Raw genomic sequence first — 16,068 nt, forward strand, 5'->3', positions numbered from 1 at the left:
TTAGCGAAGAGAATAAATTCGAAGTGAGTCATATAATCGACGTCCAGGGTGACAATTACATTGTATATTATCACTAGTCAAGTCAACTAACTAGAATTCCATGACAACCAACACAAGTACATATTACCATAAAATCTCTATGAAAAGGGAATCTACATATGACCAACAGAAAATACATCGAACTCAAAGGAATGCAAACCCGGAATCATCACTGCATTTTAGCCACCGGTTCGAGTGCTTCAACTGTAACTACACTATTGCCCCTGATCACCTGCAGAAACAGAAGTTAAGAATTAAGCAAACCAACCAAATTACCGGAACATATGGCAAATGGCAGTGGAATTATAAAAATAACAAATAAAGAAGAAAACTGGGACCTACCACCATGCCAATTTCATTCTTTTCGTCGCCGTTGACTTCTACGGTGTTGTCAACGACCAGGTTCATGAACTGGTCAAAACCCCGGAGGGTTCCAACAACCATGCGGTTGGCATTCATCTTGACTGCAATCCAAGACATCGGTTAATTCAGCCATTTCCATTTAAACTTCTCGTAATGTTGAAGAGAAGAAAATATAAATTCCAACGCATTAGAATCAAGGAAAATTGTTTCGGCAAATTTAAGACATAAGGGTTTGACCTTCTACCATTTTCCCCCAAACTTCAACAACTACATACAAAACACAGTAACTATTCCTATTTAAGCTTTATCCCAACCACTCCTAGAGAGGGGCAATCTAGCGAAGCAAGAGGGACAAGTTATAACTTGATTTTCACACAGTGATCCCAGGTGATCAAACATCTACAGTCTAAAAAAATTTCAAAATGCCTAATGATTTTAAAAAGGAGCTAGAAGCCCGAATAAACTCATCATAATATCATGCAAGTAAAGCAACTAATAAAAAGTCGTACCCAGTGCACAAGGCTCCCGCTTTACGCAGGGTCTGGGAGAGGTGAATGTCGGCTAGCCTTACCCCCATTTTATGGAGAGGCTACTCCCAAGTCTCGAACCCGAGACCTACCGCTCATGGGCGAAGGCAACTAATAAGCCCGTAAAAAAACAAACGGCATATCCTTGCTAACGAATACAAATACATCTTTATGTGCTCAGACGGTCAGTGTACAGGCATTAGAAAGTGTCCCAACAAATCCCTACTTGACTAAAAATGTACAAGAATATAAAATCAAACTTTTATTAAAGAAAAATTAAACAAAATAAACTTAAGAACGCTGCGAAAATAAAGGCCATCATCGACATGCCAGCTCCCAAATCACACCGGATTAGGAATGCGAAGGCCTCCCCTTTTTTATCATTTTGTTTGAGGCTAGAGAATTAAATGCAGAAATAGGGGAAGGGTTCCAAATCTTTTTTGGTTCCTGTTCAAAATTTCACCTATACCTGATTAAAAAAAAATTGATTTTCTTATAACATAGGAGACATCTCTATTTTTCCCCGGGGGGAATCCTTAGAATTACCATGATCAACCATTAACGAGTAATCCTAATGTGGGGAGGTGGAATCTTCTAGTTCTTTCGATTTGCCATTCACAGCACAGAATTATAGAAACCAAGCTTGAATGTATGTCATGAAACTCAACTTAAAGTTCATGTTCACATCAATTTAGAATTACATATTCATTAACAAGTTACTTTGACAGTCTGAAATCATGACATTCAACAACAAATTACTGCCAAAGAAAAAACGTAAACCCCCCGTCACGCCCACAAAAACAAGCATTGGGTTACAGAAAGCGATCGTGCCTTTTAAAAATGATAAGATAATAGTAAACCAATCAAAACATAACAATATGTAGTATTATTATCTTTTGGCCTCAGAATATTTGGTAGTATCAATTACGGTTTCTGTAAAATCTCAGACTTCTTCCAAGAAAGCAAAACAGACAGATCCTTTCGTTACTAACTTTTCCACTTAGTATTTAATACCCAGATAACTGAAATTTATGGTTAAATTCAGCTAAATTTTCCCAGCAACCAAACAGAACAATAATGCAAATCCAGCAGAACACATAAAATAGAACAAAATTGAGGAGAAAATGCATCGAAAACTTACTTTGGAGCTTTTTGTCCATGTACCTGTTGAAATAAAAAAAAAGCAACAAATTCGAATTAATTAGCACCCTAATTCATAAAAAAACAAATTCAAAAAATAACAAAAATAATACAGCAGAGAATCGGAACGACGAAATCGAGCATTCGACACAAAATAATACTTACTTTTTCAGATCCGGAGGCTGGCCTGATCTGCTCATGGCGAGGAATGAGGGAGAGAGAGAGAGAGAGAGAGAGGCTTCGGGCGAAGTCGACTTCGGATAAACCCTAGCGAATGAAATATTTTTGGTCTCTTCGGTTTCTATGGAGGTAGGAAACGGGTTTTGATTGAGAGGTGGGCCATCAAAAAGCCCAGTAACGGGAGACAAGGGCCCAATAAGCCCACAAAAAATGAGAAAAATGTTGGGGTGTTGCGAGAATCGAACTCACGACCTCTCGCACCCGAAGCGAGAATCATACCACTAGACCAAACACCCGGTGATGGTATCGGTTCCGAACACAATCTACTTAGACATTTCATGATAAAACTCAAACTTGATAACCTTCATCCGTTTGTGCTAAACTGCGGATTGAGATGATTTTACTTCCTTATAACATACGTGTACCCTATATGGCACGTTCTATTAATTTTCTGCCTTGGGGAACGTTTCTTTGTATCTCCAAGCCTAAGAATTGGACGATGCTGGTGTGTTAGTGATTGTGATCGATCGGCTTTGTTGACTAATGGTTTCGTCCAGAAAGTTTCGGGCCATTCAACCTCGGTTCCGCTTTCAAGTCACTCTTACGTTCTAATCGCGTCAACAGACGAGAAACTTTTCATCTCCGCTTGTTTAAAATTTGTTGTTAGTTGGTGTTATTTCCCCATTGCAGGTAGGTTCTTCTCCAAGTCTTTCACGTTCCGTTCCCAACACAGTTGTCTTGTTGTAATTTCGAATGTAATTTACACAGTTGGTTGCTGGCGTTAGAGGATTTGGTGGGGTTGGGTTCATGTTATGGTGATTGGTTTCTTGTCTTGGTTGCTGGAGTTTAGTTTTGTCCAAAATTTAGGCACTCATAATTTGATTTATTCCTTTGCCGTAGGTTTCTTTATACTTTGTTGCTGTTTGGAGTTGATCTTGAAGATGTTATTGGTGTCGCTGTTGATGGACGTGGTGTAGGCAAGTTTATGGTAGTTACGTTGGTATTTGTATGACGTTTTTGTTTGTTACGCCTCGTAATGTTAATCAGGCAGCGTGTCTTTTAATTAAGACGTAACTTTAGTTTTTGATACTTAGTTCGGGTTTGGATAGATTTGCTATTCTATGTACTATCTTATGATATTCAATAAAGCATCAAATTCATATAAAAAAACAATATTCTTGTTGCTCGCAAGAAGTTTATATATGAGTTGGTGTTGTAAATATTATTTATTATGTGGCCATTCACTTATGGATCAATACGTAATTAGTCAGGACTTTTCTACGTAAATCATAAACCTATAATATAAACACTATAATGAGAACGAAAAGACACTCTGATTTTTCCTCCCAATCTCTCTCTCGTCTCTCCTTGTTCTCTCTTACTCTACACTTTATTTTTAATAGTTGGTTATTGATCTCGAGTCATGCGTCCGGCTCCTCCCTTATATCATCTGTATTAAAAAAAACTAATATTTCAAATGCTAAAGGAAAACATTATTCCAATGACATACAGAGTGGAAAACAAGAGCACATACTATGTATACTATGGTCGTGGGAGATCTTGACAAACCCAGGTCTCCGATAAGCCTCCTAGAACTAGAAGACTTGGGGTGAAAGCAAATCGACAACCACGCTTTGTCCCCACAAAAATTGGGCATCTTTTGACACGAACAAACACTTTTGTTCATATGTTCAACTATTTTAATTGTGTGATTTTTCTAACTTAAAGACTCCAAGAAAGTCAAAATTGAATACGAAAGTTTTGGAAGATTTTTGTTTGTCCACATAGATATATCCATCTTCTTATATCGCTCATCATATGATTAAGAAAAACTAATTTATTCAATCATATGCAAGCATCAAGCATCTCTTCACGACTTCGAGAAATTCTTATGTCTGACGATTATACTTATTCAGGTCCAAATGATACGCAAACACATTGAAACACATTTTCTTATAAGTGAGTCAAATGATCCACATTATTGTACTGTCGGACGCGAGAATTTCTCTACTACTCAACACAGACATTTGTGGACACTTGTTTATTAAATTATTTATGTATTCCTTTCGTTGAATTTAAATTTTTCAAAAGGTGTCCTTGGTGAATGGAGTACATTTTTTAAGTACAAATGGGTGTCAATGTTTCATGGTCCAAATAAACAACTCAAAGTCTTCACGTATAACTCTTAGGCCTGGTCAATTCATTCTGTTCCAGATATGGCCGGTCCACCCAATGTCCCTATTTCATATCTCCTAGTGAGTGGAGTTACTCCATGACTTTTCGTGTCAACCATGCCTTTGCATTTCTTATAGGCAAATGCCGGCCATGCTTTCTTATTTTTTTATTTGCCTAATATATAGACTTTCTTTATTCTTTGCTCCTCACACGTTGCAATCAAATTTAACTATTGTAGTAGTAAGTTAGAGCATCCCTTCTTGTCTTCATTATTTCAAATGTCAATGCCAAAGTTCGATAGCTTCTAGCAACATTCCCATTGACCACTTGTTTCAAAGAAAAAGTAACGTAGATGGTAGATTTCAACAGTTAAGAGAGTTCGGTGGGTAAAAAATAAAAATAAAAAGTTCAAGTGGTACTGATGTGCATTCTTTGCAAGATGTGGTGGTTCTTGCGTAAAATCCTCTTATTTCAAGTGTCAATGCCAAGTTCAATAGCTTCTCGCAACACTCCCATCCACCACTTGTTTTTAGGAAGAAGTGTAGATTTTAGATTTGTATGGTAGAGAACTCATCTCTGTATTCATGATTGTAATTCGATTCTAGCGATTGAGAGCTATATAGGAATAGATGTTTCAGATAAGGTTTTTCTCGTACAAAACTTATCTATGCATTCATGATAAAAGTTCGACTCTAACGATTCAGGATTACCCCGGAATAGACAGATGTGAGAGAGTTTTTAGAGTTAGAGAAGTTATTTCGGTACTCATAACAAGAGTTCGACTCTAATCATTGGAAACTATCAACAGACAAATGAGAACAAGTACCTGCAGTAGATAACTTATCTTTGTATTCATGATAAGGGTTCAGATTCAACAATTGTGAACTATTTAGGTAGAGTGGTGTTATCCTTACACTCATTTTTACTTCTTACACATTCTTTTTAATTTCTGACCGTTGAATCGAATGAATTGAAAATGATTAAATGACAAAAATTAATAAGAGCGTATATAAAGTAAAAATGAGTGTATGAATAGAACTACGCTTTATGAATTGACAAGTTCTCTTGTTATTCAATGGAAAACTAAGAGACAAGAGTGTGTTTGTTTGGTTGGTGGATAGTTCTTAATTCCTTTTTGAGTTTGATTAGGGAGCCCTTAAACTATGATGGTTGGTTCTTGTATGGAAAGATAAAAACAAACCAACTATTTCCTTTTGACTTTCCAGCAAATGAATTGAGATTCCACTCCCCATAAAGTTAATCAAACCACTATGAATCTGGTAATGATAAAATGTGGTCGGTATTATTTACCAAAAAAGAAAATTTGTGGTTGGCATGCATTTGGTTCAAACTGACAAATGATTCCTGATTTTAAAGTATACAGTAGTGCCAGTCCATCATTTTTAATATGTTTTTGTTTTAAATTTATTATTAAAAAAGTGAGATTCCATAAACTTTTTGTCATCTCACAATTTAACATAAATTTCAATGTCAATAATATAAAACATTGTGTAAAAAATATGAAGCGACAAAAAATCCATGAAAAATCTCATTTTGAGAGATTATTCTTAACATTTCTCTTATGGGAACTATAACATTTTACATTCCATCCTTTGTTTTCTCTTTACCATACATCAAAATAATTTTTGTTTCATTTATATAGAACCCTTTGGTTGACTCAAATTTCCAAATAGTAAATTGTAGCAAATGGTCCCTCAACTTTAATCAAATTGGAGCAATAGTCTCTCAACTAAAAATCCATTACCATTGGTCCCTCAACTCATCAAATTTTGTAGCTATGGTTATTTCGTCAACTTCGTTAGAATTTTGTCAAAATGAGTTATGTTGGAAGAACCATTGCTACAATTAGGTTCACTCAACTCATTAAAACGTGTAGCTATGATCATTTTCATCAATTTCGGCAGAATTTTATCAAAATGAGTTATGTTGGAGGGACCATTGCTACAATTGGGTTAAAGTTGAGGAATCATTTCTCTAGTTGGATTAAAGTTGTGGGACCAATGGTAATGAATTTTTAGTTGAGGTACCATAGCTGCACGTTTTGATGAGTTGAGAGATCAATGATAATGAATTTTTAGTTAAAAGACCATTACTTTAATTAAATTAAAATTAAAATACCATTACTATAATTTACTCAATTTCCAAATGATACATCAACCATTGTGTACCGACAAATGTGGTGTTAAACCGTCTGACATGTATTGTCAAATGCCAAAGTGGGTCATTAGACGTTCCCACTGTTTTTGAATTAAGGAAATTCTATGAGACCGCACTATTCTTCCATTTCCAAATTATACATCAACCATTGTGTACCAACAAATGTGGTGTTCAACCTTCTGTTTATACTTATAATATATATAATTTCATCATAAACTACAAAGTAGAATGATGAAGTATTTGAACATAATGAAGACATGAGGAACAAACATATAATTTGTGTTCATTTAAGTATACAAGTCCTTAATAATTTATTGTAAAAAATAAAATGTAAAATGAAAGTTATCTATTTTTTGGTCTAAGTGAATCGCAACCTAGGCTGATCTCTAGACGGGTCTGGGCGGACTAGGCAGATGCCTAGGTGATCTAGGCGAGAGCCTCAGCAGGTTTAATCGTCTTTTCTTAATTTTCAAACGTCTAGGCATTAATCGGGACGGTAGCCAACCACCTAACATCTAGGCAGGGCCTAGTCGGCGCTAGGCATAGATTTTTATAACAATGCTTATATAAATTATAAATTTTAAATTATTCTACCATATGTAAAAGTGATTTAGACAAAAAACAAGCATATTACGGTCCCTAATTGAACTGTCATATCTGTCAGAACTTTATAATATCTTTGCTTGTGAGATTAATTGCTCTAAACAGTCACGTTTGGATCAAATAAGTGCTCTAAACTGTTAAGAAGTCAGAAACAAAGGAGACTCTTTCTGAGACATTCCCCCCACTCCCATAAATCTCATATAAAATCCTCTTTCCCAACCACCACCATTTCCTTATGTCCACTAACCAAAGTCATGTAGCCACTCCCTCCTCCTTAGCCTTCTCAACCTCCACCACCTCCAATCTCCACCCACCTCTCTCTCTCTCTCTCTCTCTCTCTCTCTCTCTAAACCTCAAAAAACCAAACCAAAATGCTTGGAAAAAAGATGGTGAGTTTCAAAGAGCTAGCAAAGAAAGTGAAGGTTATGGGAGGAGCTGAGAGAGAGCCATCACACCATGAGTATCTGCTGAGGAATTCGGAGCAAGGAGGCTCTCCGTCAGCGAAAACCCCGACTGGATTTTTGGCCTTGTATGTAGGCGAGGAGCGCCAGAGGTTTCTGGTACCAACAAGCTCCCTTTCTCATCCACTCTTCAAGATGCTGCTGGAGAAAGCTTACAATGAGTACGGCTTTCAGCAGAGATATGGGCTTGTGGTGCCCTGCAGCGTCTCAGCTTTTGAGGAGGTTTTGAATGCTGTGGAATGCAGCAATGGCAAGTTTGATTTTGGTGAACTTGTTGAGGAGTTTATTTCATGAGTCAAAAATATTTGTTTTCTTTTTGTACAAGAAATACTGAGAGAGTGATGAATCAAAATTGAGACCTCAAGTTCTAGTAGCTTAGGGCGACCGGGCCAGGCCGAGTCAGAAAAGTTTTGATTGCACAAGGTGAATGCTCTTAACTAAACTAAATTACGAGCCATTAAAAGTAAAACGTTATGTTTCGATGCTTTTTTTTTATTAGTGAAAGTGTTTAGCTTAGTGATTATGGGTTTATAATTTCAAGTATGTACTGGAACATGTTCATATTACATATTAAACATTGCTCACCTATTCAGAAGAGGTGAAGCTACTTTCGGAATGAGGATCCTCTCTGGATCCTATTTGTGAGGATTCCGGATTCCTCAAATCGTGTCCGTTCATTGTATATCGTACTGTCAATTTTCGTCATGTACTTTTCATGTTTAATTTTAAATAAAAGTATTTAAAATGATTTATAACTGTAAGATGTACGATGAATAGACACGATTTGATGATCCCGGATCCTCACAAAGAAGATCCTCATTCCTACTTTTGGTCAATTTAGGTAATCTTCCAAAAGGATACATTATTATGTTCTTTAATCCCTCTTAGTACAATTAATTGCAATTCTCAGTTCAACTTCTGCAATTTGACCTTTGAGTTGTAGTCTTAGAGCGTCTCCAAAGGACAAGGCAATTTACGTGGCAAACCTAATTTTCCTTCCACATTAACATTTTATCTTCCAATGGATAAAGGCAAGCGTCTAAAGGCAATTTGCCTCAACGGGTTTGGCGGCAAGGCAACACATTGCCTTGTTGACAAGGTGAAGGCAAATAGGGACCCATTTTTATATTATTATTTAGAACATGATTTATGTGTATGTCATGAAGTGATGTTGTCTGGGTGTTTGGTTTAGAAAAATGACTTTTTCACTCTCATTTCATTCTCCTGCACGTTTTGCTTGTTTTTGTCCATTAAATTACCGTTGATTTATTTAATCATGTGGCTAAAGCAAGAAGGAAAGTGTTAGAAAATAAAAAGGAGTTGTGGAAATCATTTCGTTTTACTTCATTAGTTGCCTCATCACTTAGAGTGACACGGTAAAATTTGAGGCACCTGTATTTTGATGATCCATGTGAACTTTCTTCAGTAGTTACCTCATGAAAAATATGTCACTCTAAGCGATGAGGCAAATACTGAAAGCAAAAGTTCACATGGATCATCACAGCACATGTGACTCAAAATTTTACCTTGTCCCTTGGAGATGCTCCAAGATCACATAATAAGGTTGCAGATGCTGTGGAGCTAATTCTGCAGATTTTCTACCACATTGAATATAGAGACCAAATTTACGGTGCAGAAGGAAGTTGTATGACTTGCAAAAGGGAAATTTAGACATGATGAGCTCGTATGTTGCCCGGGATTGGATTGGAGTTGGATAACTCTCTAAATTAAATGTGTGTTGAAGGAAGAAATGAGCAAATTTTCCAACTTGGAAGTAGGAGATGGATTAATCATGAATGAAATTTATCCCATCCAATCGCTAGAAAATGGTAGGTTTAGAAGAGATAAGTTTCCTTTGTGTCTAATCCCTTGCATTTGACTCGGAAAAAAAAAAATCATTCACTTCTACTCCACACATACCTTGAATTATATGAGTTATCAATACAAAGCTTAATACAGCAACGTGTAACACGAGTACACCACCACTGTGGCAATAATATGACGCCGTGTGTAAAGGTTTTTACACATGGCATCGTATCATTGTCATAAGCCGTCACAGTTGCGGTGTACCTGTGCCATGGAATTCCTTCTTCAATCCTAGGCACCACATGAGATGGCCAAAGACTGGACTGTTTCTCATGATGCATCAGAGATTCTGAATAAAAGAGCAATTCATACAGTTGGGCATCTCTGTAGGAAACAAATTTTGTTGTCCATTTTATTGCAGACCATCATACTACACCAACAAGTACAAGTTTGAACAATCAACTTTCCAGGGAGAGGGAGAACCTGGTAATAAACTGTAAACCCGGTGAACTGACGGGTTGGCCTCTTATAGGGCCTTCTCGTCCTTCATCGGAAAGCTGTATAGCCCGGGCCAATGGGCACATGCCTCCATTGATTAAGCTCATAAAACAACCTAGCTCTCACTCTCAACATCCTTACAACCGTTCACAAGAATGCTCTTCATGCGGTCCATCAAGTCCTGCATTTGTTCCCTCGAATGCAATGGAGACGGATAAACACAAGCACAGTTCAAGCATCCATCACGTATGGTGTCGAAAATGGCTATGGAGGGGCCAACTCCATGGGCTGAAGCGCAGCCCTCATAGTCCTCAACCCCAAGCTCTTTGTTGATTTCACTAGACTCATCAATCACTGTGTCCTCAAACACTGAGATAAAGGCAGTTCTCATAGAAGACGATGGGGTTAAGCCAGGGTTTTCAATAGCCTTGCACATGAGGAAGTTGAGGTCTGCCATGTCTGTGAAATGCTTGTTAGAGTTCTTGGCACTGGCAAAGGACGTGTAGCATCTCTTTGCCAGATCCCACAATGTGTTGCCTTCTCCGTTGATGTCATGCGTGTTCATGATGGCGGAATGATAAAACCCTGAATCAATTAGTGATGCATGCCAATCTTATTTCACCAGCACTTTTATTATTGACAATTTGACATTGTATTCATATCAATGATCAATGACTTTTAAAAACTGAAATTTAATAGTCAAAAATTCGATTGAAGGTAAAAAGTAAGCAATGGCTTACCGAGATGATTGATAGAGAGGGGTGGATCAAGAATTGGCCGACAATCGAGTAGGGTTACAACACCATACTTCTCCCATTGATGATCGGGAAGCTGCTTAGAGGCACGGGCAGCAATCATTCCAGCAGCTGCCAAGGCTCCGCATAATTTTATATCTCTAGACTTACAACCCTGCAGTTCAAGTCACCAATAAAGCGGCCAATAAGTAATCTAACAACACCATCAGTCACAATTCTTGACATTTTCGAGTTATACCAAATCAACGAATTTGCGTTGACAATTACTTAGTTTATATAGAACCATAGATGTAGAAGTACAAAAGAGAGCTCTAGTCTTAAGTTTTTAATAATTCACAAGTATGTGTATAACCCGAAAATGTTTCAAAACCAAATAAAACTCCCGGAAAATGTATGGTTTGCTTAATGCGAAGCTTGATTGTATGTTATGATTAAGTAAATGGCTTGATTGTATTGTCCTTCCTATTTACAGACTTGAGTCCATGACGAACCCAAGGATATGGAGAAAAACTTCCGTAACAGTTGTATGCCTAGGTCAGGTCACGTAAAACGGACACATAATTATACACAACTGGCTACAGTTAAAATTTTCGTCACAGAGATGACGCATTATACGAAACTAACAAGCAACAGAAAAACGAGTAGTCTACATAATTGAGAAGAAAACAACAACTCCACGCACATTCTTATGGAAAGAGGACAAATCATCAGGCCCATGACGCCCATTCCTACTACTCCAAGGGCTTACACACGACAAAGGTTTGATGCGATAGGGGACCAAACGACTGGTCGTATAGCCCACAGGACCGCGCCCCATTTCCATTCTCAATGTCGAGCCATTGTTAATTTTGTTACCTCTTTTGTTTCTGCAACAGCACAAATGGGACCAACTACGATATTTTTTTTCATTTGTAAGTAAGGTGTTTTAAATTTTACTCTCATTGATAGCAAGTTCGATACTAAATTATTGTAGCTGATTTATTGTGAGATTTAGCCGTAATTTTTCATTTTTATTTTATTTTATTGTTATATTAAAAAAAAGAAAAAAAATACACCCTGTAATAAGTGGCCACGTATCAATAAACTGGGGATGGTTTAATTAGAGGGGAAGAATCCCCTCCGGATCTCTCCCATCAAATTTCAAAGGTTCGGATCTTTGAATCTCTAAAATTTGGAAAGAGAGATCCGGAGAGGATGTCTTTCCTTATCGAGTAGATGGATTATTAAATTGCCGTTAAAATTAGGTTCACGCGCCGTTATATTTTATAAGGAAACCCACTTTTATGTCGTTTTCAAACACATGCATGCAGTGACCCTTCTATCTTTAACAAAAATACATAAACTAATTAAAAAAAACTAAAAAAATATCAATGAAACACAAATATTCTGTTGATCTAATAAAAAATTGTGTAATTATTTATGGTTAAATGTGATATTAAAAGTGTAGAATAATGCATATTTGTGTAATTTCATCATTTAATGTTAAATTTAACGGTGAATAACGATGACCAAGAGAACGTGACTCAAAAATTGAAAACGACTTACAGCGAGCAGCCTGTGGGTATCTTCTGGGCTCAACTGTAATTTCACCACCTGGGAGCGCCTTTCGGAACTCGCGTCTTGGAACTCCAGGTTCGACAGCCTCAGCGAATTCAAAGAGTACCCCATCATGTCCACCCCACGCGCCCAAAACGGCTTATTCGCCTTCCCGTTCGGGATCAAATCTTCTATTCCCAAACTCACCTCCCCGTCTCCCTTTAATTCCCTCTCTGCCCCTCCTCCCCCCGTTGACTTCAACTCCCCCAGCAGCTCCTTCAGCACCGCAACGGCCGCCGCGCGGTCGCAGGCTGACGTGTGCAGGCGGAGCACCAGTACCCACCGCGACTCGCTTATCGCGTACGTGCTCGCATATATCACGTCCGTGTCGGATTCCACCGAAGGGTCGAGGTTTTGCCACGGGTTCAAGTTCATCTCGTGCTCGAGGATCTGATGCAACGGGGCGATATTGTCGGGGTTGATTTGAAGAATGGGAGCCGTTGACGGGAGATCGAACGGCTGGATTTGGAGGTGAGGGGTGGGGAGAGTGAGGAAGGAGTAGGTACCGGTGGCGGGGTCGAAGTGGTGTTTCGAGCGGAGGATGGGGTGGGAATTTTGGAGGTTGTGGAGGGCAGTTTGGAGATTTGAGAAGTTTGGGGGTCTCGTGAGGAGGAGGGCTAGGACAGTTATACCGGTGCCGCAGGGAACGGCTTTGCACCAACTGTGCTCAGTCCCGCCGACGAGTCGGGTCTTGGGCTCCGGCATTGCTGGTGGGTTGGGGTTTTGATGATCCGACTCCGACATGTTGGAATGCGAGAGATTAGATGAATAAAAAAATTGGTTGGGGAAATGTTGGGTCCGTTGGGATATATAGGAGGAAGATTATGAGAAAATAAAAGACCACGTTTGTTTTATTTATTTATTTTCAACACATAGAAACTAGAAAGTAAAAGACCATTGGCTCCTCAATGCACAGTGAGGACTAAGAGCTCATCCTCAATTAATTACATAGCGGATTCATGAAATCTTAATGTTTATATTTTAGATTCCTATGTAACGATTATTTTTGTAAAAAATTAGTTGAATATAATGAATTTGTAAAAATTACAAATCGTCTATTTGTTTACAACAATTAATTGACCAACAACTTTAATTAAAATTCTTTTTTTTATAATGTTTACAATATAAATTTATAATATAAACTGCTCAGATCATAAACTCAAATTTTTGTTTTGAGTGGTTTTAAGTCTTTGTCTTTATTTATGGGTCAACTTTTGTGTGCTTATCAGTCTAATTCTTAATACTTGCTACATTTTCATATTATTATTTTGGGAATACCTGGGCCCGTGGGGATATGCTATCCCGGAAAAGAATATGTGTTATGTTCTAAATGGTAATTACGAGTTACGACCAAGGTTTATACCATTCATTTTTCATTTAGTAGCGGTTATATCTATATCTAGTGGGTAAATGTTTAACTTGTAGAGTAAAGACCACATATTTATAGAATGTTAGGTGTATTATTTAGCGAGACAAATTAATGAACTAACATTCATGTGATATGTACATATCATTTGCCACATCAAATCGTAGATCAATGTCATATGAACATGTGGTCTTCCTAACATGTTCTTTTAAAGAGATGATGATATATATTGTAATGAGGTGACCATTATATAGGTGTAGCTAGGTAAATTCATGGCCTAACTTTTGGAGAAGTTTTTCAACACACGAAAAAGGGAGAGGCGAAATTTAAAAAGGTAAAAGGTCTAAACAAATTTAGACAATCAAATTCTTTTAGCCTAAGATTAAAAACAAAAATTTAACGCACACACAACGCAGCACTTCGGCAAATCGACGACAACCAAAGTTTTAAATATCAATTTTTACGAAAATATCGCCATATATTTTATTTCGATATCGATAGACATTTGGAGAAGATATTTTTCAGATGCACTCAAATATGTTGTATAAAAATTAGGTAGTGTGTATATATCATATATTTCATTATATAACATATTTAGAAGTTAACTTTTTATTAAGATAAAAAGACTTAAATAAAATAAGAAAAAACTTAAATGTTGTCTAACTACTACTTATTGACCCAATACGTTCAAGTTATTGTTGACCAAAAAAAAGGATCCATTTCTGGTTTTAGGCTAAAAAATTGTGGAAATTTTGGTCGTTATTATAATCAATTTTGTGGATATTGACGGATATTTGCCCAAAATCACCAACACGAAGAAGAAAACATTTCATCGAACACCTTCCCTGCATATTCGGAGGGGCAAATTTCGCATTCTTTACGGAAATTTTCGATAATTAGAGGTGTGGCCGCACTTCCTTGCGTTGTTGTGACTACACCACTGCACTCAACACACCGTCATGTGGTTTTAATCTCCACTCATATTATGAAATAGGTGACTTGATACACAATGTGACAAGTGTTTTCTATACCCCAAAATTCATTCAATATTTAAGTTTTACCTTTTATGTTTGATTCTGTGACAATTGTATAAGCACTTCAAAATGATCGTACACCATCATATATACAATTATACAGACATGGGAATGATTTAACCCCATCATATGAGACCCATATACATGAAAAATCATCGGAACTCAATCTTAACGGAAGTTGACGGGATATGGGTGTGGCATAGAATGAGACTGTCATTATTTATTTTCGGCTTTTCAACCAAAATGGTCTCTGAGATTTGTATAACTTCTCATTTTAATTTTTGAGATTTGACATCAATACAAGTGGTTCATGAGATTGTCTATCATCAATCATTTTGGTCCTTCCATGCATAGTTATGTTAAATAAAGATTAAAATGACAAAACTACCCTCAATTTAGTAAACAGTATACCAAAATGATTTGACAAAAATTGAGGGTATTTTTGTTATTTTTCCTTATTTAATGGAAATTTTTCACGGAATGACCAAATGATTGATGATGGACAATTTCAGGGACTAAAATGATGAGTTATGCAAATCTCACTGATTATTTTGGATAAAAAAAAAGTTTTTATTTTCAGTTTCTTCCAATATCTCAAATTCATATGGGTTCCAAATAATTCATTTTCCAGAGTCGTGATGATATGTTCCATCCTTTTCTTATCCACATATCGCTCTCATGTAAGTATGACCATATATAGGACCATAACATCAGTTAAGTATGTTGTGTGTGTGTGTATATATATATATATATATATGAAGAAAATTCAGTTTCGTTTAAAATCAAACTTTGGTTTAAAGGATGGATGTTTTAGCAGTCCATAAGTTGACACGAAATAATTTGGACAATATTGTAAAAAGAAGTTCTAGTGATTTCATTCATTTTTAATAATGTTACACTTACCGTCTATTTGTACTATCTCTCTAATAAAGGTAGAACTCACCAACACATATGACACAAATATAAGCAATTTGTCTTCAGTGCACACCAAGATATCTTCCATATAATTAACCTAATCAAGAAGTTGACAAAAAAAAAAAAAAAAAAAAAACCTAATCATCAAGAAGATTTAGGGTTTAGGGTGAACCTAATCATCAGGCAATGAACCTAGCCTTTTAGATTACGGAGAGATTTAGGAAGTAAAACAATCACGCTAATAAATAGTAAATAAAATAGTGGTTCAAATTTCAAAATCGAAGTCACTTAGTATTACGGTCTACTAGTATTTCTCTTCACTTGTAAGTGAGAGGTCTTATGTTCGATTCCAAGTGTATTAGAACCATATTATTGTTAGCCCATTGTGAGGCTCAACCCACTCCCCCACCCCTTTAGATAGGCTTGGCAAAT

The 16,068-nt window shown here is 36.8% G+C and overlaps 3 protein-coding genes and 1 non-coding gene across 4 annotated transcripts; 1 reads left to right on the forward strand and 3 right to left on the reverse strand.

Moving 5' to 3' along the window:
* On the reverse strand, positions 1-2,382 carry LOC103449470 (probable small nuclear ribonucleoprotein G). The gene is made up of 4 exons (XM_008388792.3): positions 2,235-2,382; positions 2,071-2,093; positions 382-503; positions 1-271 (listed from the first exon to the last, which is right to left on the reverse strand). The coding sequence occupies exons 1-4, from the start codon at positions 2,267-2,269 to the stop codon at positions 209-211; spliced, it is 243 nt and encodes an 80-aa protein (XP_008387014.1). The 5' UTR covers positions 2,270-2,382; the 3' UTR covers positions 1-208.
* A 91-nt stretch (positions 2,383-2,473) lies between these two features.
* On the reverse strand, positions 2,474-2,545 carry TRNAP-CGG (transfer RNA proline (anticodon CGG)). The gene has a single exon. It is a non-coding gene; the product is annotated as a tRNA-Pro (tRNA).
* Positions 2,546-7,591: 5,046 nt separating this feature from the next.
* On the forward strand, positions 7,592-7,960 carry LOC103449471 (auxin-induced protein 15A-like). The gene has a single exon (XM_008388793.4). The coding sequence runs from the start codon at positions 7,592-7,594 to the stop codon at positions 7,958-7,960; it is 369 nt and encodes a 122-aa protein (XP_008387015.2).
* Positions 7,961-9,857: 1,897 nt separating this feature from the next.
* On the reverse strand, positions 9,858-13,359 carry LOC103449472 (uncharacterized). Its single transcript, XM_008388795.4, has 3 exons — positions 12,271-13,359; positions 10,711-10,879; positions 9,858-10,555 (listed from the first exon to the last, which is right to left on the reverse strand). The coding sequence occupies exons 1-3, from the start codon at positions 13,063-13,065 to the stop codon at positions 10,086-10,088; spliced, it is 1,434 nt and encodes a 477-aa protein (XP_008387017.2). The 5' UTR covers positions 13,066-13,359; the 3' UTR covers positions 9,858-10,085.
* Between the last annotated feature and the right edge of the window lie 2,709 nt (positions 13,360-16,068).

Source organism: Malus domestica, chromosome 12, assembly GCF_042453785.1.
Source record: "Malus domestica chromosome 12, GDT2T_hap1".
NCBI lineage: Eukaryota > Viridiplantae > Streptophyta > Magnoliopsida > Rosales > Rosaceae > Malus > Malus domestica.

Coding starts and splice junctions, on each gene's coding strand:
- LOC103449470 (XM_008388792.3), bottom strand. CDS start 2,269: ATGAGCAGATCAGGCCAGCCTCCGGATCTGAAAAA. Junction 2,094..2,234: donor CAGCCTCCGGATCTGAAAAA/GTAAGTATTATT, acceptor TTATTTCAACAG/GTACATGGACAAAAAGCTCC. Junction 504..2,070: donor CATGGACAAAAAGCTCCAAA/GTAAGTTTTCGA, acceptor CTTGGATTGCAG/TCAAGATGAATGCCAACCGC.
- LOC103449471 (XM_008388793.4), top strand. CDS start 7,592: ATGGTGAGTTTCAAAGAGCTAGCAAAGAAAGTGAAGGTTATGGGAGGA.
- LOC103449472 (XM_008388795.4), bottom strand. CDS start 13,065: ATGTCGGAGTCGGATCATCAAAACCCCAACCCACCAGCAATGCCGGAG. Junction 10,880..12,270: donor ATACCCACAGGCTGCTCGCT/GTAAGTCGTTTT, acceptor CTTGAACTGCAG/GGTTGTAAGTCTAGAGATAT. Junction 10,556..10,710: donor CCTCTCTATCAATCATCTCG/GTAAGCCATTGC, acceptor TAATTGATTCAG/GGTTTTATCATTCCGCCATC.